We start from the raw sequence: 24326 nt of genomic DNA on the forward strand, positions 1-24326 counted from the left end.
GTTATGTGAATGTCTCCTAGCTGTGCTTCCCTCCAGCAAAACAGCTCACTGACATCATCCCTACACTTCTCATCCCACTGAGGATTTCAGATGGAGTAAGCTCCAGAACTGGGAGAGTGGCATCTCTCGAAGTGTCAGTCAAATCACTTATGGACTGTGCTAAACCTTCTTATAAAACACACAGGAAAAGATGAATACATAGCAAACAAAGCACAGAAAGGTACAAAAACAGCAAAATTCAGTGGTAGAAGCAGAAAACTGCAAAAACGTTTTGCAAGCCAAAGATGCTCACAAAAACTGTGCTATATAACAAAACTATGTGAGACACTAAGAGACTTCTGCTAAAAGAAAAACATTCAACAGACTAAAACACAGTAGTTCTTCTTGCATATGACAAAAATCTGAAATTAGGTATAACAACTTTTTGATGATTATCAAAGAATTAAGACGCGTAGGGAGAGACAGTTCAATTGTCTCACCTCCTGTTTGTAACTTGCCACATGATTTAAGGTTCTTCAAACGACTTGAGACAAATATGATGAAGGTTAAAATTGGAAGAGAAAGGTTAAAACACTCCCCCCTTCCTACCCATTAAGTTCAGTCTGTACCCCCTATCCATACACACACACACACACACACAAAAGCAGAACATATATCACTGTGCAAAACATTGCAAGATAAAGTTATGAGAAAAAAATTACCTGCAACATAGTCACCAAATCCAATTGTAGTTAAAGTGATAACAACAAAGTAAATTGCATCTAGTGTGCTCCAGCCTTCTATGTGCTTGAATATAACTGCAGGAAGAGCAACAAACAGCACGCAGCCAAAGAGTATGAATATTATTGTTGAAATTATGCGAATCTTTGTTTGACTCACGTTCCATTTCTATGGAAGAAAGCGAAGGGGAAAAAGAAGAAATCCATTGTTAATAAAACAGTGCATAAGCACCTGTTACCCAATGCGAGCACATTATAGTTCGTCAACAGGAAAATGAAAGCATGCTTTTAGTTTGAAAATGTTTTCAAAACAAATATGACTATTCTAGTAAAGACTTTGTAGCAGGAAATGCAGAGTAGGTCTTTATGCTTCATCATGACCAGATTTGTGGTCTGGGTGGGTGGCATGCGTAACATGCATTGATATTAACTGCTGACTATGCTACAGATTTAAATGTGGGGCTAAACATTTGAGTCAGTTTCAAGTAGTGTTTGCACCTGAGATCTGGTTGGGTTTTTTATTTTTATTTTTTCATAAATACTTAACTAAAAATTGTGATTTTAGCAATATTTTTTCTTTAATCAAACATGAGGGCTGCTCCAAAAGTAATGCCTCCCATGATATCACAGCACACAATATCAGAGGTGGACATGGGTGGTATGGCCGTAGAAGATGAACCCTCCCTACAATATTCCATCACATTTTCTTGCTGTGGGACAGCAGCAGAAGAGCAGTCTGACAGAAAGGCTTCTGATATGGAAGTGCATATGAATTAAAGGTGCGCCACTGAACTCTTCCATGTGGAAAAAAATGGCACCCACTTACATTCACCAACACTTGCTGAATGTTTATGGAGTCCCAACAGCAGATGTGAGCAGAGGTAGGTGGTAGTGGTGCCTTTCAGAAGCAGTGACAGAGACATGAAAGACAATCCTTGTATTACTGTGTCACCATGAAAAGCATCTCAATCACTTCATCTACACGAATTAGTGGATTATGACAAGGGAACTGTGTTCAGAGCTGACTGCCAGCTTTGACACATTTGGAGCAACGGCAGCAATTTTGGAATATTCCAAAACTTGTGCCAGCTGAGTTCCACAAAAGCTCACACAGAAACAGAAGGGCTGATGGTGACAGTTTCCTGGATTACTCCATTACCAGTGATGAGGCAGTGTTACTACTACAAGCTGGAGTCAAAATGTCAGCCTATGGGCTGGAGACAGGTGAATTCCTCATAAAAAAAAAAAGTTTGAGACACAAGCCTTCAGTTCATAAACTGATGCTCTTTTTTTTTTTTTTTTTTGAGATAGGAATGATCCTTCTGAATTTCCTGGAACCTATACAAACCATTAACTTTGACTGAACATTGGAATGCTGACTAAGCTGAAGGCTGGAAATTCCAGTCAGTCGAAGGGAGAAGACAATCTTTCTCTTGCAACACAGTAATGCCAGGCCCCATACCAGTCTGAAGACCAGGAGTACATTTCCAGTGTTGACCAGACTGTCCCACCACACCCACCATATAGTCCAGATTTGGTGGCTTCCAATTTGCATCTGTTTGGGACAATGAAAGATGCACGACACGGGCAACATTCTCCCAGCAACAATACCTTCACGGCAGCTGTGAAATGGTGGATCACCTCTGCTAGTGTAGGTTGTTACAGCACTGCAATGCAGATTCTTGTTCCTTGCTAGTGAAAATGCACAGCTAATGCTGGTGACTGTTGAAAAAGTGTTTCGTAGCTGAAAATTTGCTCAATCAAATGGTGTTATTGTGCTCTTTGTACCTATTGCAGTTTCCATGGAAACAAATAGGAAGCATTACTTTTGGAGTGACCCACATAGATGACTAAACAGAACCACAGAAAATTAGAACTAGAGGAGACACGAACAAACTGTTTCTTCCAAACTTGCCTCAAAATTGAAAACGACCTCACCTATGCCATTGCAAACATATGTGAGCCAATGTGATCAAGGTTAACTTCATATCAGTGTAAGGTTTTTCCTTACCATGCATCACACATTTGCTCAGTTTAAGTCTACTACTTCTGGTCTTATTCAAGCAAAAAAAAAAAAAATTGCTACTTTACCCTTTCCAGAAAAATAGATTTTCCAGAAAAATAAATTTTCTTTAGCATATATTCTTCAGACAAAATTAATGTACTTCACTGAGACTTCCTTCACTCACTCATTCTTGTTTCTATCAGTTGGCTCCACCTAGCTAGCGCACACATTTCTTCATATGCAGTACTTAAGAGTAAATACAGAACTGAAGACCTACTATTCTACTGCAAAATGGAATATAGGAGTGGAAGTAAATAGATCTGATGGACGAATCCTTTCATATTTATACCTTTAGCTGTGACCTATGATTTCTCACGTTATCCTACACTAATGCTCAAAACATTGTTACAGAACTTCACTTAGACAACTGTTTCCTTTAACTGTATATTTCATCGCAATTGTTTTTTTATATTTCATTACATAATTAGATATTTCATTATTATTTCACATTGCACTGTGAATTCCTCCCTCTTGAACTGCATCCTATACATTCAGACTGCTTTTCAAAATCCCCAAGATCACTTTGAATTATAGTTCTGTCCTCTGACATTTGACTCTCCCCAGCCTGAGATTATCTATAGATTTAATGAGCAAAGTCCTTTATTTGTTGCATAAACTATTAATATTAATATAAACTAAATAAAAAATAACTGTAGTGAAGCTAGTACATAGTGTTGCAAAGTCAGGTTTGACATCCCCTACCAATTTGACAATATTTCTCACAGTGTGGTTTTTTTTTCAAAGAGTCTTCCAACCACCTAGAGCATATTGGTTTAGATTCAGGGAAGCAAAGGACTGCACAAAAATGGACTAACTACTTTCAATGCACTGATTATTGTATTTAACGTCAGTGCCAATGGAAAACATGTTTTCAGTCCACGTGACCAAAGTCCAGCTCCTGTAACCCAAATCCCAGTAAGAGCTCAGATTATGTTAACATGAACTTCCCTGCTCTCACACAGTGTCTTCCCCATTTATTTATTTTAAATGAATAAACAGAATGAGGGAGTGTTCTGCATTGCAAAATGCAGATCAGTGTTTTTATTCATTTTGCCAAAAGAAAATAAGTAACTGCATTCTTGTTGTGTGTATATGAATATTACAGTGAAAGAAAAAAAAAAAAGAAACCCATTATACCTTTGAGCAGGAGTCTAAGAGACCAAACAAATTGGTCTGATAGCTTCTGTACTTTTAAGCAAAAACTGAAAACCCATTATAATAGAAAAGTGAAAAGGATAAAAATAAAATGTGCTCATGGAATGTTCTTACCCTTTTTAGACAAATCTCAGTGGAAATTGCTGCTACTTGTCAATAACTTATTGAGATTTGAACTGACTCTTCAAATTTAAAAAAAAAAAAGGTGCTTTTTCTTAACGTTGTCTTTCAAAGTCTGTTTCATACACCATAGCTTAAGCTAAGCAATGAAGTTTCTCTGTTATAACTGTAAGGTGCTTCGTTCTTAAGGACTGGCTGCAGCTTAACATTATCAATATCTGCATAAGTCTGCTGGGTCACTCAGGCAATGCCATTTTGCATGGAGTAACTGAAGATTCACAGGCCAAGCAAAATGAAGGTCATGAACCTTCAGGCTGTGCTACAGTCAGCTGAAGCTGCAAATATCTTATGCCCAATGTCAGGCAAGTGCCAGTAGGCTCTGTACCACTTAGGCCACCCTGCTCCCCTGAATACACAAAGCATTAACCAGTTACAAGCCTGTAAATCTGGAAACACCAGTGTCTACAGATCATGAACATTTCCTCAGGTATGATGCCATCTGATTTTGACAATTGTGTTTTTAAACTCAGACAAAGCTCTTCTCTGAATCAGTGCAAAGGAATAGTAGTTTCCAGAAGTCAGTATTAACAGCTCCACTCCGTTCCCCATGCCAGCAATTTCCTACCGCGTACTACATTAAAGGTAAACATCACAGCAAGTTAGGAGTATTTTTAAGGGCAAAACAAAAATAAAATGTTTTATTCCTCCTAACCATCACTACTGTAGAAAACTTTGGATCATATCCAATTCTCAGTTAACAGTGTTCAATGTGTTCAAAGCTTGCAATGCTCTCCCTACCTTTTCTAGACATCTGGTTACAAGGATGGGCTGTACCTTGTGTATAACACTTGTTAAATTTAGAACAATCAGCCAGCATACTCACAACAAAGGTATCTTCTACTTTGGCAATTCCTTTTCCAAAGATTGTCCCTAGTTGATCTCCAACACCAGCCAAGAGAAAACCAAATAGAGGAATTCCCAGTAAGGCATAGATGATACAGAATATCTTTCCACCTTGTGTGCGTGGGGAGATGTTTCCAAAGCCTAAATTACAAACAACTTGAGATGTTTAAAAAAGTTATATATAATTACATTAAACATTTGTAAAGGACTTCAGAAACAGAACAGTTGCAGACAAGTCCTACAAAGTTAACAACATTACACAGAAAACGTGAAAAAAAAAAAAAAAGAAAATATGTTGTAAAATCCTCTTAAACTAGAATTTAACTATTGTGTAATTCACTTTAAGTATTGTATACATATTATGGAGAAGCAAAAAAAATCTTATCAGAGAAATAAATCATATATACACACAAATATATTTATAAATTACAACTTTCCACATCTACTAGACGCAGTTAACAGTATTTAATTAAGATGTGCCTTAGCCTCTGTTTCCTGTAAATGTCCATAACTGGACTTGTAATTTGAAGGCTGCAGTACTCTGAAACAAGATCCAGTTTTCCTTTGAATGTGCTATGAAGTGAAGCAGACTGAAAGAAACTATTTGTGTGAATGAAGTAGGAATCTCTAAATTAAATGGAATTGCTGTGAGTCCTCATTATTAAAGGCTCAGGTTGATTCAGTTGCAAATAGAGCTTAGAGAAATGTTTTTTTCTAGGCTCTTATCCATTTGAAAACTGAAATGATTTTATCTTCACTGATCATGTAAAATCACACCCTTGGTATTTCTGTGATACCTCTATTGCTACTGTCTCACTTAAAATAGGGAACCCAAAATATGATCAACATAGGCATGTAGCATGCCCTCAAATGTACCTCTCAACATTGGCAGATTAATGATTTGTCCAAGGTCACATTTTTTCAGGAGTATCATCTTCATTTTTAATTCAAAGCATTTTTTCCTACTCATGTTTTTGGGGAAGCAGTAGGGTATCAATAATAATATAGCAAGAGTTTCAAAATTATTCCACTCTTCAGAATAATGTGCACTAAGAAGGTGGGCAGAGGGAGAACTCGTGAGAGGAAGAAAAAAAAAGGATTATTTGCTATGGATAAATTAAGCAAAAGCTCTTAAAGGAATTACCTTTTTTTTTTTTTTTTGTAGAAAAGAATGTACAGAAGATAAAAAGCAAAATATTTTACCAAATAATTGAGACATCCATGTCTCAGTGTTCCTTTAATATTAAATATTGCATAAAATATACTTTTCATATAAACACTAAAAGCATTCAGTGAACATCCAATTTTCCTCTGAAAAAATCTGACAGATTTTACAGATTTTAATCTGCTCTATTGAAAACCTGCAATGTCAGTTTTCTATTTAAAATAGCTTGCTATTCATGTACACCAACCACAAGCTTCCATAATGCAAAGTACGTTTAATGAATATCTTATTTATCAGAAGTTTTATTTCACTATTTTGAACATGTAGGTTTAAAATGGATTTTTCTTCAAGAAACTTATTTATAGTACCTTAATTCTTGGTTCTGCTCTCACATAGGTGAGCTAAAGCAAAGCTCCAGGTGAAAACTTTTTCAGCACACAGGAGACAGAACTACCCCCACTAAATTTTGTTACAGAAAAAGAAAACATGTTTGGAATATATTGCACTGCTAGACATTTTGCCCTAGTATCTGCTTAGGAATAGTAAGCATGAGAACAATAAACTCAATGTTATAATATTAAAGTTTAGTTAGGTTAAAAAAAATGAGGAAAAATTATTTTATATTAAAGTTTTACCAAAATAACTAATAAGCCTTCTCAAAATTAAACGAAGGACAAAATTATAGACTCACAGAATCATTAAGGTAGTAAAGATCATCTCGTTCAACCATCAACCCATTACCACCACGTGTCTAAGTCACGTTACCCAGCGTGAAATAAGAAACATCATCAATTACAAGCCCTGGAACTTGTAAATCTTCCCTGCAGTAACATTAAGAAAATAACCTGACTCAGTCCAGGTGAATAAAGTCAGAGTGATTTTAGGGTAACCTAGTATTCTTTGCTAAACCAGAGCCAGGACTAAAATTACTGATTATTATAATTCAGGAAATTTCAGCTCCATTGAGCTCGCTCTGTGCCTTCATGCAGCAAGTAGGAAAGACCCTTGAGTTTTAAAATGAAATTAGCTCATCACCAACCAAAAGGGACAAACAGATCCAAACTACTCTGTTTTCATAAATATTTCTGTTTATGCAGCAACAGGAGCTTGAATAGCTGCCAGGGTGTGATTCCTGCAGAGTCTTAATGCAATTCAGAACCCAAGTCTGGATACACCAGATTTATAAAACTTGTACTGTGGGGATCTGGAAACAGCTCTTCCTTCTCTTGGTTTAAGAACACTATTATTCAATTGTTCCACAAAAACAGTACCATAATGGTGATAAAATACCAGCCCAGTCAACCACAAGTCAAACAGGCAATTTTTCTCGCTTTAGTTCATAAGGCAAACTGGCACTTTCTGTGCATCCCATAGCTATTATAATAGATGATTACTGCTACAGCATACTTCTCATCTGCTGCTAATTGCCATGAGAACAAGAAGTTCACATTCAGCTCTGTGTATTCTTGCACTAAATCACACGTATATTTTGCTTGAGGTAAGGATGGGGCTACGTGTACCCTCAAACTGTTACTTTTCTTCCAGAAACACCATAAAGAAGGTCTTGTATTATTAGTTATAATTTAAAACAAACCTCATTAACATATTACTAGATAAAATAACACTCCTCAGGCGGTGCAGCCCATCTCTGCCCAGCTGCTCACTGCACACTGTACAAGCCACAGTGCTGTCATGACAAGACTCGCTTCAGTGAATGGATACACCAAGGATACACCATTACGTGTTCATCATACTTTCTGGAGCATCATGTTTCGTAACAGTCTTCTGCCACACAGTCTAATTCACAAGTTACTCAAACTGTCCTTACATTCTACTCTCCTGGTTTCTCTAGCAAAAAACTAATCCATTGTTTATGTAATGAGAAAGGAAACACATTTATATTTCATACCATTGTTGTAATTCCTGAGGGCCTTGCCAAAAAAAGTATAGTTTTTTTCCTTAGATAAGGCAGCAGAATTCTGCTGCTGCATAAAACTGAAGGAAAGCTTCCTTCCATGCCCTGTGCTGAGAGGCAGACACCACACAGGCTGCAGCTCTCCTGTGCATGCAGAGCAACGTACACCTTGCAGAATGGGGTTGGCTTCACCCAGGTAATATCAGTGCTGTTTTCAGGCTGCCCTTCCCCAGCACACCTCCTCAATTCACTTCCATAACCAGAAGCATGATCTACCTCCTGGTTTTGTGCATTATGTTGCCTCCAACAAGTGTTGTAGACAAGAACTGTATTTTAAGAGACCCATATATGCATTTACAATGGCCTTATAACTCACCAAAATAACATACTCCGTGGTTTCAGCTCCACAACTCTTACAGCCGCCAAGACTCAAAAGACAGATTGCTTAGGGAAACCTCAATCCTTTAGTCAGCTATACATTCTGAAGGAAAGGTATGCTAAGCCGACCAACCAGCCAACTTAAACCAAGAGACTTTGATAGGAATTATTTTTTTCCCCACATTCCCCGTTTTTTTATAAATTTGAAAATGAAGATATCTAAATTTCCCATCTGGAACAGATCAGATACTAAATAGAAATTAGTAGCATGGTGCAAACTACAAATTCATTACAGATTTTGAGCAAATCAGAAAGCATTTGAAACTTCTGTCCCAGATTTTTTCTGATGACACACAGTAGTTTATCTCTCGTACAATAGACAAGAAGCACTTTTGTTCAGGTCTAGAAATGAGAACATCTTTGCATTCACACCTTCATAAGAAGGAAGATGACTAATTGACTTTTTTATTTGATTCAAGTAAAGAAATTTTTTTTCCGTAGTTCACTGTAACCTCAGTCTTTCAGAAAAGAGCGTTAAAAGAAAAGACTCCAGAGGAATATATGATGGTGGCTCTGAAAGTTATGCCTCTTATTTTACTATGTTAACCTACAACATCAGAAGGTTGGATGTCAGTTGTACAGCAGTAGAGTTTGAACCTTTCCAGCAATGTTCCATTACATGTTGTTGATGTGGGACAGATGGCAGCAGATGGATAGTCTGACAAAATAGCATTTGACATGGAACTACAGATGAAGCAAAGGTGTATCAGTGAATTCCTTCACATGGAGGAAAATAACACTCACTGACACTCACCAACACTTACTGAATACTTATGGGGACCCAACAGTAGAAATGAGCACAGTAAAGCAGTGCTTTGCAGCAGTGGGGACACTGACATGAAAGACATCACACATTGTGGCTGGTCATACACAGCTGTCACACCATAAAATGCAGAGCATCTCAATCCGCTCATCTGTGTAAATTAGCAAGTGGTGGTGACTATGTTAAAGATATATCATTTTATAGGTGAGAACTCACTCTATTAAACAGTCCATCTTGCTCTTTGAAGTACCAATTGTAGTTGCCATGAAAGGAAGTAGGAAGCATTACTTTTGGAGCAACCTGCATATTTTAATGGATAACTCCTAAGCAAAGCATCTTCTGATAAACTGCACAGAGGAGATGCTGAGCTCCTGCTGCTGAACCAAGAGGCCAGATCCAAGCAACTTGGCTGCCATGCAGCAGGTGGCCACATTGCCGCAGGTCTGCTTCCAGCCTGCCTGTGCAGCTCAATTACAGCGATTACCCTTTGAAAAGGGCGAACATGTGTTTTGATACTGAATGTCATATTGACTTTAAGGGATCAAAATATACTTTTTTTTCCAGGCCCTCAGGAGCTATCTGATGGAATCTTTATGAAAGGTACCTCAATGAATTTCTACTAGCTGTTTTTCTCTCTTTTGGAGTGCTATCCAGGCTCAAGAGATTAGCATTTAAACACATGCCTCATCACCAGTGCCCAGATAAAGATGCACACATTCACAGATAGCTTTGTCTTTTGAAAGAAATATTGGTCTGGACGTGATAGAACGGGAAGATTTTACATGTCTACCCACAATGGCTCTGTGGAAATCCCTGTAGAAACTGCAGAAAATTTAAAACTTACACCTTCATGTTCACTACATAGTAACTACAGCATTTTTTTTCCCCCCACCTATTCTCTTCACTCTTTCCAACCTCTGCCCTACCCTCCAAAGTATGCTACAGAGCCATACAATCCTGCCAAACACATCCACAAATAAATGTGTCACATTCTTTACAACATTAAGTTTAGTATGAGGACATTTTCAGTCTTCCATGTGTTTATTCTCCCAATATCATTAATTATATGGAAATTGACATTTTTGTTTTTCATAAATACATAAGTGAAGTACAGGGAAGAACAGAACCGCAGCACTTGGGTCCGTAACCTTCACTGAGACTTTGGCTGAGAGCTACACAATGACTTCACATTTACCCTGAACTAGGTGAACTTTGGTACCAAAAATCTGAGAACCTTCAACAAATTCTTTCAAGCCCGGTCAGATAACTATTGGGAACACATGCATCCACAGCCTTTCCTTCCCACCAGGGCATAGGCATATATGCATGCACATATACATATATATTCAAGGGTACAGTGCAAGATAATCTGAAAGCTGAATAATGATCATGACAATTTTTTGTGCATGTAATTGACCACATCCCAACATGGAAGGGTCTGATGCAGTAACAGAGGTGTGAGTCAATCTGTTTCAAACTGTGGTCATTTATGAAACCACATATCCATCTTACTTATGGTAGGCACAATTACTGTACTGGTCACTGCAGCACTTAAAAGCCATTTCTCTTAACAGCTTTAGCCAGCAACTCAAAGGATGTTGTCACTCAGTACTGCTATTTACTTAGCATCAGTGGTCTGCACAGCACTCCGTTTGGTATTATCTGGATTCAAATCTAAAGATTCTGGCTTTTAGTATTAATCTATAATTCTGTGCCACTACAATGTCAGTATATCATTTTGAAGTCTCTTGTGTTCCGGTTCAAGCCTAAAAAAAAGAATTCTATTACCATCTCCTTTTCAACTATGAATAATAACAGGAAAATCTAGAATGACATTCACAGGAAGTTAGTTTCCTTCAAGTCAAAAAGTGCTGGGCTAGAGGTGAAGGACCCTTGCAAGGAACACCTCAGTATGAATGCAGAAGCTGTTGATATATTCGGTAAATCTTTATACAGTTGCTAGGAAAATTTCTGAAGGAACTGGGTAACAATTGTTGAAAGCTTTTTAAAAGACAAAACATCCTTTCAGCTAGCTCTGCCTCTTGGTACAGGTACCTCATTCGTTCAAAGCTGCCACTTTGCATGGTGAAGTACTTCTTGCTGGTGGTGGGACTTCCGTCCCATTTTTAAGTTCTCTGTGAGCGTGTGTCATAATTCGGATGTGTTTTACTTCTAAATCTTCTTTGAGAAAGTGAAATCAGCTCCAAAACCCAAAAACTTCCACTTGACAGTCGTTTGGGTTTTGTCCTTCCCTTAAGTGAGCTTGTGCCATAGAAATAACATGACTGTCTAACACAGCTAGGAAGACCATACTTTTCCTTAAAGAAAAATGTCAACAGCTCACTATATCATGAAACTCTTACCATCTAGATATTCATATCAGTTGTAAGCACTTATCAAATGTGATAAAATGACACTAATTCTTCCCAAATCCATAAACAGCATTAACATACTAATATAATACATCGACGCAGGTAATCAGTGAAAAGAATGTCAACTTTAAACATACTGACAAAAAACTATAAATAGAAGTTTCTGGTGCTGACTTCAGTGGAAGTCTAAGATAACCTCCTTCAGTATCTTTCCTTTTTGTTCACTGTAAGTAGCATGGCAAATGTATTATCAAGTCCTTACCGAGTTAAGGACTACAGCAAACAAATGGCAATAAATGAAGAGCTAAAACATGTAAAGTCTCCACCACTAGCTCTTTTTATCTAGGAGCACTACTGTTCACAAAGATGAGAGTATCCAATTTCTCTGGTGAAACTGGCTCTGTGCCATCCGTTTTCAGCACAGATATTCTGCAACCCCCATGGATTCCAGTGAAATCAAACTTCAAGATGAACTGAAAATCTCACAATCCTACACTCAGTGGATTTTGAGCTCCAACCCTGTTCAACTGATACAACTGGTCACAATGAATGGGTGATGATTCGAGCTAGTAGATAAGCTGCAAATATCTTTGTAGCTCTAGACTTCAGATCAGTTAAGTGTTCAAAAACACAAATACTTAGCAGTTTTAATTTTAATGGAAGAGAAAGATGAGACATCTCCTATATTTATGCTTTCTGATACTACACACAGCCCAGATATCTAGATCAAAAAATACATTTACAAAACAAAATACAATATCCCACTGACCTCATATTTTGACTTCAATATATTTATGGGCTGTATTCCTAACTCAAAGTAAGCATATGCTTAACTTTAAGAACACATTTAATTTTATCTTTATTCAATAAGCATTTAAACCTGAAAGCATACACACACTGTCAGCACTTATCTGGAAATTTGGAAAACTCACATACTTTGTCAAATGAAATTCTTAAGAGATTTTCCAACAGTATTGTGATGTTGCAGAAATCAGCACTGGAAATCATTCTGTCACAGGTTCCCTAGTTTCCCAGATTTTCGCACTGCATATCAAAAAAATCCCCTTTGTTATAATGCCATTATCCTAACAGTTAGGGAAAGTGCAATAATCAAGACTGCAAAAGTATTTAAAACCCTTCGAAGGTGTAAAACCTAATTTTTCTGCTCCCATAGATTGCATTCTTTAGAAGCCTTAAGCTACATGGGTATGAGTATCTTTCCCCTGTAGCCTAGTGCTCCAGCAGAAGGAGGAACATAAGCACCCCATGGATCAGCAGCACCCTACCAATGCCCAGTGAAACTATGTGTCTTCAGGCAAACCACTTGGTAAGCTATCAAAGTGGAGAGCCTCACATAATTCTTTGGAAAAGCAGAAAGATGGAGGAGCGCAGGAAAGAACAAAAACATATTACAAATGCCTGTGCTCCTAACCATAAATCCCCAACAGAAAAATAATTTTATAAAACTGTCACTATGATGAAGCAAACTGATTAAAAAAAAATGATTCAATGCAAAATAAACTCCACAGTTCACTCTATTGTACACTGGAAGGTTTTTTTGGGGAGTTTCCATGCCAAGCTTGCCTTTGAAAAACACCAGCATTGCTTACAGTAGACAGAAATTTCATCCAGTAATAAAAATCGTGAATAAGCCTTTCTGTCATACCTTGCTTTCACATACATAGGTTATGATACTCCATAAGAAAGTGAGGGGGGAGGGGGGGGAGGGCTAAGACATCTCAACTCATCACTCTTCACAGGAAAGGAAATAAAAAAGGAACAGAACAATTCTTGAGAAGCCTCAAACTTGATATAGTCCTTCATTTCAGTTCAAAATTGAGAAAAACTCTAAAAATAAATGCATATATTTACACATGGTTCATATTTATATTTCCCCAACTATTATTTTGCTTTTTCTCCGCCTCCAAAGCCCTGGGCTAGACTACGAATGTTTAGTTTAGACTAAGCCTTCCAACTCAATAAAGAAAATCAGCTGAGTTTTGCTTGGATTATGAGATGTGTACTACCTTCTGAAATCAGGTGCAATACAGTATCAGTTAGAACAATCACAGCTGTTAAACATATCCAGAAACTGAAGGAAGTGAAAAGGTATTTAAAAAGGAGGGTATTATTTATGACTTCTTTCCTGCTTTGCAAATCTCTTCACCCAAATGTCAGTTTTAAAACACAGAAACATCAATTTGCTTTTTTTCCAGCCCCGCGTCCTCTTAACTGTCAGTAGATCATGTAAGGGCAATCTCTCTCTTTTCAGCAAAGGCACAACTGAACAAGAAGGAAAATCATTTTCTGAATAAAACAATACTGTGTTTCTCCCTATAAAAGTCTATAGAGATATGAAAAGCACTGCAGCTACCACTCTAAGGAAAATAAATCTTAATGACTTTTAAAATAGCCCCGGTATGAAAAAAGGACACTTATATTAGGACTATATCCTATGACCTTATTAAAACTTAAAAAATAAGATGATGGAGGTAAGAGAAGTAATACTTTAAATATGGGTTTTTTTGGTTTTGGTTTTTTTTTGCAGGTAACAGATTGATATTTATTTTTATTGTTATTAAAGCACTCTGAAGTTCACTGCAAAACAGAACATGACAGCCTCACTTAAGGTTCTCACTAATCCATTACTAACAGAAATAAGCAAATAATAGCTTAGACTCAGCTTTAGTTGTAGAAAATGTTTCAATGTTTTAGCTGTTGCACATTCTAATTAGTCACTGCAATTTGAAATAACAAATATGAATGGAATTTAATTGGAAACAAAATCCTGTATACAGTAGCACTCGCTCTCAAAATTCCTTTTCTCTTTTTCTATAACATTTGCCAGAAAATGAGTGTGTTTTTTCACTTGTTATTTTTTATTTGTTTTTTTGGCTTCATCCTCTGCCCCAGAATTATTCTGCAACAATGGTCACATACAGTCTTGGAGTCTTTAAGACACCTGGGATGTTTACACATGTTTTTGTCCCCTCATTATTTAGGGGACTGCTCTTGCTTGCAAGCATTTCCATTAAACAAATATTTGTGCTTATTTCACATGCCACCCTGATGGGACAATGTGAAAACTCTAACATTAGGTTTCAACATTAATGGAAGTCTACTGCTCAATGTGTTTTTGTCTATCCTGTCAAAAAGTTTCTGTATTTATTTAGGAATATATGATCCTGAAGAATCACACATACATCGTCAAAACTACCAGCGTGGAAGAGTTCATAACAAGAAATATGTTGCTTGGCAGTGTCTTCAAATTTATTAGCAAATAGTATAGCTGATAAATATGTTTGCAAAAGCCTATATCGTAATCTCAAATGGAAAACAATGCAAATTTTTTTTTCCTGAATCATACTACTTTCTTTTAATTCAATTTGAACAAGAAATTAGAGTAGATAGCCAGTTCCCAAATACGTAAGCAAATTACATTGTCTAATTCATATGGAAGCATCATTGAAAAGGCTGCTGCTCATAAAACACATGGCTGCAGCTGCTTTAGCAAGCAGGATCTCATTTTCTAAAGGAAGCAGATCAGAACCTAACTGGGGAAAAAATGAAAGTTTTGAAAAGAATCCCACCCATAGAGCCTAAATTTATTCGTTTCCAGTATAATTACTTGATTTCACTGCACGCTATTCATTCAAGAGAGCATCACAGTTCTCCCATTGTAACTTAAACTAATTACTTGCAACAAAGTTAATTATCATTAACTAAAGTCTAAAGATTACTGTCTTGCTCTAACCAAGACATCTTTCCTGGGGTCAGAAACACTTGTAAGAAAACCCTCTGTAAGTTTAGTGTGCCACAGCTGCATCTATAGTCACAAGAACAAATTACTTATTGTCATTTTGTTTCTCCAGCATAGTTTTCTGACTCTTCTGAGAAGAGTTATCAAATTAATTCTTTATGTTTTTACACAAACAGATCAGGAATAGATGTAAACTAAATTTTGATACATCTATTTATATCACCAAAGACTCAGTGGGATTCGTTAGCGTGTGCCTTGTAATTCCCTTAAGGGATCGTGTACAAAAATGGTATTTTATCATCCTGCATATTAATGCAGACACACAAAAACACTTTTGGACTCTTAGAGCTGAGAACTCATTCCACCCAAAAAAGACCACAAGATTAGTACCTTTTATTCCTGTAGTAAAACAGACATGAGCTCCAACCCAAAGGATGAAGCTCTGGGACTACAGGGACTTCTCCATAACTCAGTTCCTGAAAACGGCATTCTGAGCTGAGAGAAGATGTATTGCCACCACCCAGATAGCAAGAGTAATAAAGCAATGAATGGAAGCCTCAGTTCTTTCTGATGAACTGTTATCAATTCAGGTTACTTCACAGCTAAATACTGGAGCGCTACAAACATACAAAATGGCTTCTGGCATGGAGGCCTGTGTTTGAAGCAAAGGTATGCAGCTGACTTCTTCCATGTGGAAGAAACGTCATTCACTGACATTCATCAACATTTGCTGAACATTTCTGGAGATCAAACAGTGGCCATCAGCACAGCATGGCAGCGGATGGTACATTTCAGCAGGGGCAACAGCAGCATGAAAGACATCTTCTGGACAGCCATGCAGACTTTTACAAGCACAGCATGCTTGTACTGGTGAAAATGCATAGCCCATGTTAGTGACTGGTGAAAAACAAGTGTTTTGGGGCTGAGAATTTGCTCCATCATTTGCTCTTTTTTCATACTTCCCATGGGAATTAAATATAAGGCATTACTTTCAGAGCCCACATACAGAAGATTGTATTGGAAATACACAAATGCTGTACATAACAGTAGCCTGTTCCTTCCGTGTACTCCACTACACTCACATATCTCAGCGACAAGATAATTAATTAGGCACAACAGATATACCTTTACATCAAGAAAACTGTTTCAGATGATCATACTATATTTCTGAAGCGCTTTAACAACTGTTACTTTTAGGACTGCATGTTGGTATGTTCATTTAAAGAAGAAATGCCTTTCCAAAACGACATTAATGCTAATCTATAAAAACTTCTGACTTCCACATATAATAGGCAAAATAAACACATGAACAAGAAGGAACATAAAATTTACATATATAGAGCAAAACACAAATATTAATAAACAGACCAAATCATGACTGCACTCAAAGAGACAGACTCACATCTGGAACTAAAAAAACTTCAATATCAAATTTTAAAAGGCAGAACTCTCAATGTGGGTAGATAGCACTCGCCAACATCCACACTTACTGGATACAAGTTTGTAACTAGAGCTCCAAAATAGAGTTAACTCAATTTTGAGGGGCTCGGGTACATGGATATCATACAACGCTTTTCATGCAGCATATGAAACATCTTCCTTCTATCAAGATTTCCCCCAATTGAAAACTTCAAATCATGAGAAAAACCATAAGAATACTGTCACAATTTTCTTTGAGATAGAGGTATTTTCCATTAGATAAGTGTATCTTCAGATACATGCACTGACATACAAGCAAAAAAATAAAATAAAATAAAAAATTAGGAGAACTCTAACTACACATTTAGCAAGTTATATTCATACACAGAATTAAAGAATAGGTATTGCAAATCCAGCTGTCCTCCTAGCAGAATATAGTGCGAACTGGAAATAACTGCATTTAGTATTACAGACAAAATAACTGTCTTTTTCTCCACTCATTTTAAAAAATATATATCTACTGCATATGACTAAGCCACTCAATGCTACTACTTCCAACCTGAACAGTAGCCTCTAGATGCTCATTTTCATCTATCAGAAGAATTGCAGAATTACAAATCTGATATCCATAGTGGAGAAATACAATCTGTGCTTAACAGATGCTTGCTGGCATGGGGTTTTCCAGTGCATCCTCTCTTCATCTGAAAACCACATTGGTGCCGCAGCTGTGTCATACAGCCCTTTACTCATAACCACTAGTAAACACTATAGAGTTCTAAATGTTTATTAGTACACAACCAGCATTTCCTACAGCCCTCTTAGCTCAGTTTCAATGAGTAAACAACCCAGAAACTTGAACACTCAATTGAATAATTTAAGCTGGGAAATACAGATAGTTGATGGACTCCACATATAAATATTTTCAGAACTAGAAGTTCCTTCCAATCAACTTTTCCTTACATACTGTAAGATTTAACCAGCAAGAGATTTATCCTTACTAGGCATCAGTATTTTAGGACACATGGCAACCTGTAAATGTGCAAATCAAAATGTTTAGGATCGGGAAAAAAAAAAAGTTACACATCCCTTGAAAAAGCTGTTTGCCTTTTACTATCTCTGTCCTTTTAACCCCCACCACTCTCAAGCAGACTTGCAAAATTAACATGAAAAAAAATAATCAATAGAGTCCCAAATTGAATATATACTCTGGTCTCTGGAAGTTCTGTAATAAACTTAATTAAGGATATGACAACACAGCTTAATTCCCTAGGAGCTCTGATAAACAAATCCAGGTATTTAAAATTCTTCCACACTGATCATGTTAAAAAATAAATAAATAAAACTGTACACTCTGCTACCTCTACTCCTCTTCCTTAAAGGAGACCACACAAGTGTGACATTTTTTCCAGAGCATTTTTAGCTAGGCACAAAGAAGCAGCCTGGGTCACTCGCCTTCATCTGATTCTACCATCAACCTTATCGTTTCTGGCTTCAGCTACCATCATTCTTCTGTCCCTTTTTATCATCTAACACTAAAGAGGAAAATGAAACTTCTAGCCAAATGCCATGAGAAGTCTTGTCTGAGTAGGCTTGAGTATGAGAACAGCTGAAAGCAGGAGGAATAGCAGCATAAGTTCTTCACCTAAGGTCCATAAGTAAGCTTTCTTTCACGTGCTTCCACTCTTTCTTCTTCCCCTTTGTAGAAGGATGACAAACTCACAAGTCTCACAAAATGCAGATCCACTGAAGTTTAGTGCATACCGTTTTTTTATACAGTTCTCCCTAGCAAATGAGCGATCCATGGTATTGTAAGAAAAATATGAGAGGAAACTGTCATGTTTTCACACACAAGGCATATGTTTCTGGAGATCTTTTAGTGCTCCAGTGTAGATACTTTAAACCCTAGAATCTCTAAGCAAGTTGAAATAATTTATGGGAACACCTGTGACTGTGCTACAACATAACAGGAATGAAATTGTCTCACTGTTGAACTGATAGACCTGAATATCCAAAACCTCTCAGTGCATTAGTATCTTCACAGGTTGGACTTCCACCATTATTAGCTAGGACAGCACACGCAGCTCTCAAATTATCAGAAAGGTCTCAAGGCAGCATTTATGTATCTATCCAAGTCATTCTCTTTGGTGGAGAGCATCTCCAGTACAACAGGTTCAGGCTGCAACTGAGCCACTGGTGACAGCTGACTGTTGAACCTGCATGCTCTAAGGCAGTAAGTCAGTAGAAACATTTTTTCCATGAAAATGATAGAATTTTGGCAGGAGTGTGAAAGGACAAGGAAGAGCAGAGAACACTGAAGCAGTATCAAGGTGTACTCGTTTAATACCTAAATGAAAAAACTAGAATGGCACTGTTTCGGAGAAATACTAGACTGCAAAACTGAGTAACTTAGTTTCAGTAGAAGCATCTTTACAATTGATGCATTTTGAAGGCAGTGTTTTTTTGTTTTGTTATTTTTTCTTATGTATTTAGATTTGTATTAGCAGAATGCCTCAGAGAAAATGCAAAAATCACAGAATTGTAGGGGTTGGAAGGGACCTCTAGTCCAACCCCCCTGACAAAGCAGGCTCCCTAGACCAGATTGCACAGGTAGGCATGCAGGCAGATCTTGAACGACTCCAGAGAAGACACCACAGCCTCTCTGGACAACCTGTTCCAGTTCTTATGAGCATTTGTGGGGAACTTCCCATGCTTCATTTTGCAAGCATTTCCCCTTGTCCTGTAACCAGGCCCCATTGAGAAGAGCCTGACCTTATCCCTTCACCTCCCACACCTCAGATATGTATATATATCGATCAGATCCCCTTCTTTTCTCAGGGCCGAACAGACCCAGGTCACTCAGCCTTTCCTCATAAGTGAGATGCTCCAGGCCCTTTATCATCTTTGTGGCCCTCCACTGGACTCTTACCAGGAGATCCCTGTCTTTTTTGTACTGGGAAGCCCAGAACTGGACATACAGTGTCATGAGTACAGAAAGACTTCAAAAGTACACACCACTATCACATTAAAAAAAAAGAACACCAATACAGAACAACAAAAATTTGAGTTAGGAAACACTAAATCCACTGGTAAAAATAAGCACAGCATCATCTTCTGCCCTCAGAATCATCACTCCGCCACAAGAATTGGTCACACAGAAGCTCCTCACATTCTTAAGTCAGAAGCACAGATGTTTCTAGACTCAGTATATAATGCTTTAACCACATATTTCATAAATTCATTATTTTTAAATGTACATGGCTGGATAAGATTCCATCTGAGAGATTAAGCTGAAGAGAACAGCCAGAACAGGATGAAGAACGCCCACTGAGCTACCAGGCAGCTCAGAGGGAATATTCCAGCTTGATACTGGTGGTAGGTGGCTCCTCTTCACAAATTCTCCAAAAGCCACATTCCAGAGACAGGCATAACACATCCCCAGAGCTGGAAAACACTTCGCAGTATTCTGCATCCAACTGTCCTTCAATCAAGTATTCACCATCCCAGCTGCTTTTCCATCTTCTCCAAATTTTATTATTTTTTGTACCAGTTAAAAATAAATGCAGGAGCATTTTCATGGAGGACTGCTGCTGCAGTTTCCATCCTGTCTCTGCATGACTACTTGTGACATGCTGTTCTAACAAATATCTGTTAAGTTTTCACATCTTAGAACAGCTTTCAATTCATTATTCCTCTATCCCAGCAGTATAGGGATGTGCATTAAGTAGATCACAGAAGTTTATTTTATAAAAGCCTTGAACATTCTGGCTTTATGTCAGGATCAGAATAATATACTTCTACCTTTACACCCAACACATGACCATCTTACAATTGCAATGTAAGTGAATGGCCAGCCAGAGGCCAGCTGTCATAACAATCACAGAATGGTTTGAGTTGGAAGGGACCTTAAAGCCCACCCATTTTCAACCTGTTTCCATGGGCAGGGTTGCCCCTCACAAGCTCAGGCTGCCCAGGGTCTCATCCAACCTGGCCTCTGTCTGTTGCCCTCCTGAAACTCATCAGAGCATGGATCTTCAGCAAAGGCACACAGCCCAGTGCTGCATGCATCCTGGCTAAAAGGGAACTTGCACAGGCCCAAGATGGCCAGGCTACTTTCATGCTAACTGATGTTATATGCACATATATATGCACACACACTTTCTTCACATGTAGGGTTCAAAAACAGCAAGGGTGTAATGCTACCCACTCACATGGTTCATCTCAAAGTCAAATAATAAACTTCTTGATGAGACTTTAATATGGATCTTATCTCATTGCTGATCTGTTTTACTGAAAGATATAGGGAAAGCAATCCTGTTTCATTCCCTGCTTCCCACAGCACAGGACAAGGCTTTCTCAGCCACCCAGAGCCTGCAGACAGGATGTCTCTACTGTGGAAGCTAATACAATATGATTTGTCTTGATTGACAAATAATATTGAATGCTTCATTATCTTTTATGAATCATCTCTAAATTTACTTTTTCTGAACTTGATCTCTTGATTATGAAAATAATAATTATATCAAATTAGTCCCTATAAATTACTGCTTGGAAAAATATTGGACAATCATTAAGGTCGAGATGCTCTAAATATCCAAATATGAAATATAATTAAAGATTGAAAAAAAAAAAGAAATGAGTAGCAGAGACGGGCATCTACAACTCCACTGTCAATGTTATTCTTGATATTTGTACGATGATTCAGCAGCATATCAATTTGGAAATGTCTTTTTTTTTTAATTTAACCAAGAACAATAAACTTTTAAAGTGTTTTACTATAAGAAATGGGATATGAATTTCTGAATATCTCCAACATGGTACATGTCCTAGAAAGCCGTAATAATAGCACTTCGATAGTCAGAAAAAATGCAAGAACATACTGAGATATCATGATAGAAAAAGGTAATGCCTGTTCGTAGAGTATTTGTCACAATAAGAAAAATATTTAGGGCAAATGAGGTCTTCCTCAGCTATGCCCAAAAAACTCAGCTGTTTTGGGTGGCTATAATAAGACACTTTCCCTACAAATGCTCTCTCATTACAGAAAAGTAATCATGCATTACTTAATTCTAATAATCATGAAACAGAAAGCCTAACCTACGATTCTACTGTATTTTTTTCTTATTGTAATCTCCAATATCTAATCTCAGAGTTTGATTCATCCGCCAGTTGCAGTTCCTGCAACTTTGCCCTTCAAGTGGAGCAAAATCCTTACTCTCTGCAACACATTCATGTTCTTTGATACCAATGAAATGTACTGCACAATATCCCAAACTTGTACTGTACTCTTGAACATAAAATTCAGTCTCACAGATTCAAGTAACGAATCTGTCCGTGCAAACATTTGTTGTTCCTGAAAATATGTCTACAAAAATAAAAAGCAATAAAAAGGTTGGTATCACACCCATGCTAGCTCAAAATCAACTGCTTTAGTAGGATTTTTTTACTACGTCTTTCTACCAGACTTAACAAATACTCTCTTGCTAACACCACAGCTTCTGCAGAACTTACATATCTTTAACCCTTGCATTTCAGCATCTCCACGCTATTTTGATATTAACGGTTAAAATATGTGCATTTCTGGTGACATCAATTCCTTTCTCCTTTGTTTACTGCAGCAGAATCATGCTATCTACTGCTCCTTTCATCCAATCCTTAGAAAAGTATATTTTAAAGGTTGCAGGATTAAAAACGAAGAGTATGGAATACTGACTTCCCTGAATCTTCATAGACTTACAGTGGACAAAAAGGGACCATTAGCTTAGCTAAATATCTAATCTGTATTTCATATTTACAGACATGAAAATTCTGAGCAATTCAACAACAATTACTAATTAGCAGTCATAAGCTCAGTGAAGAGAAGGGTAATTATTTTGCCAGCAATGCTCAGAAATGCAGACTTAAAAAGCTATTTACCAGGATGAATAATATATTAATACGAATCTATCATAAGCCTTTACAAATTTATAGATTTGTAGATTATCTTTGTGAAGAGAGATCAACTCATGGCAAAACACAGCATTTTAGAAAAATGTAAAACTAAATATTATTGTGTGGCATAGGAAAACATCACAGTTGAATATCAGTAAATCCCATAAAGAGATATCAAAAAATAAAATTATCAGTCTTCATGGTATATATTAGAGCATAGAATCACATAATTGACTCCTGTTCTAATAAGCACATTTTCTGTGGCCAGTGCTTAACCAGAGAGTGAACACACACAGTTAGAGAGGTTCTCCTCCTCAGGCTGATGAATTACACAATTGCACAATCCAAATGTGGAGCAAGGTTTACACCCTCTAATTTATCACCTCTCACATTCACTACCCTTTCTCATGTCAGAAGAGCAGAGCAAACCAGAGAGCAGAAGTTTCTTTGCCTCCCACAGGAGCAATGTTATGCATGAATTAGCATCTTCAGATTTATTTCAAGAGGAGAAAGGGCTTAACCTAGTGATGACATTGGCAGATTTGAAAAAGCTAATCTAAAATTAGAGCCAGAGTGCCAACAGGTCAAATTGGTGTGATTTTAGAGTGGGTGGTAACAATATGTAATCAAAGACCTTTTTAAGCTATTAAAATCATGGATGTTATTTCCTAGAGGGAATACCTTAAATACCATGGAAATGTTACCCACTTAAAAAGCAGAGTTATAGGTTCTAATAGCTTCTGAATTTGCCTGCCCTTATTTAAGTAAAAATTATCAAGCAGTATTAAAAGATCCACCATTACATTGAGAAACAGATCTCAGTCTTCTTAAATAAGGCTGTTTTTTTAAACTTTTATTCAACTATCATCATGTCAAATTAGATTTAGAAGTCTACACAATCTTATGGATCCTTGATGTAGGAATTCTTGACTCCATAACTAAGCAATTATAGCTGTATTCTGTAAGATATCACCTAATGTGTTATCAGTTAAAGTGATCTATACAGACACTTGGGATACTTGATCATGTTGTTCATACTGCTATGCAGTTTGTGGTCTAAATAAGACAGACAAGAGAGCAGAGCAGTCAAGGGATTCAAAAAACACATTGCAAGCACCATGCTGGTTCCTTAATCATTTGTTTGCTGTGATGCATCACACAACAAAAAGTCTCAGAGGCATGTGAACAAAGGTCATCCATCCACATTTTCCCTGATAACTGCTTTTCTGCCATACTACCCAAAGAACACAGTCATGAGCAACACATGACCCAGTAACATAATTTAAGAACAAAGGTTGGAAGATTTGCAAGATAATAAATAAATATCGCTATGGCTAGTGCTAGAAGTTTGAAACAAACAAAGAACCAATTAAATAAAATACCCTAATTTGGACAAGACACAGCAGCAGGTAGGTAAGAAAACTTCCCCCTTCCCCTCAGTCCCTGCAGATAGTGAATCTTCTTTAGTGTTAAAAAAAATACTAAGATACAACAGAAGTTATTTAACCAAAAGCAAGCTTTTGTGAACTCAAATAAGTTGTACAACCATCTCTAGTGACAGAAAAGAGTTTGTCAGCCTGACAAGTAGCAAGTGTCACTGAGCC

General features: G+C 37.2%; 1 protein-coding gene across 2 annotated transcripts in view; it reads right to left on the minus strand.

Moving 5' to 3' along the window:
- KCNK2 (potassium two pore domain channel subfamily K member 2) overlaps positions 1–24326 on the minus strand; it is a 73827-nt gene that overhangs the window by 22273 nt on the left and 27228 nt on the right. For both annotated transcript variants that reach the window (XM_065736169.1, XM_065736161.1), the window contains exons 4-5: positions 4943–5103; positions 702–888 (exon numbers count right to left, since the gene is read on the minus strand). In XM_065736169.1, coding sequence (XP_065592241.1) covers positions 702–888; positions 4943–5103 — 348 coding nt within the window. The remainder of the gene's footprint in view (positions 1–701; positions 889–4942; positions 5104–24326) is intronic.

This window comes from Cyrtonyx montezumae, unplaced genomic scaffold, assembly GCF_038088225.1.
Source record: "Cyrtonyx montezumae isolate F1298 unplaced genomic scaffold, pur_monq_1.0 scaffold_0, whole genome shotgun sequence".
In the NCBI taxonomy this organism is placed as follows: Eukaryota; Metazoa; Chordata; class Aves; order Galliformes; family Odontophoridae; genus Cyrtonyx; species Cyrtonyx montezumae.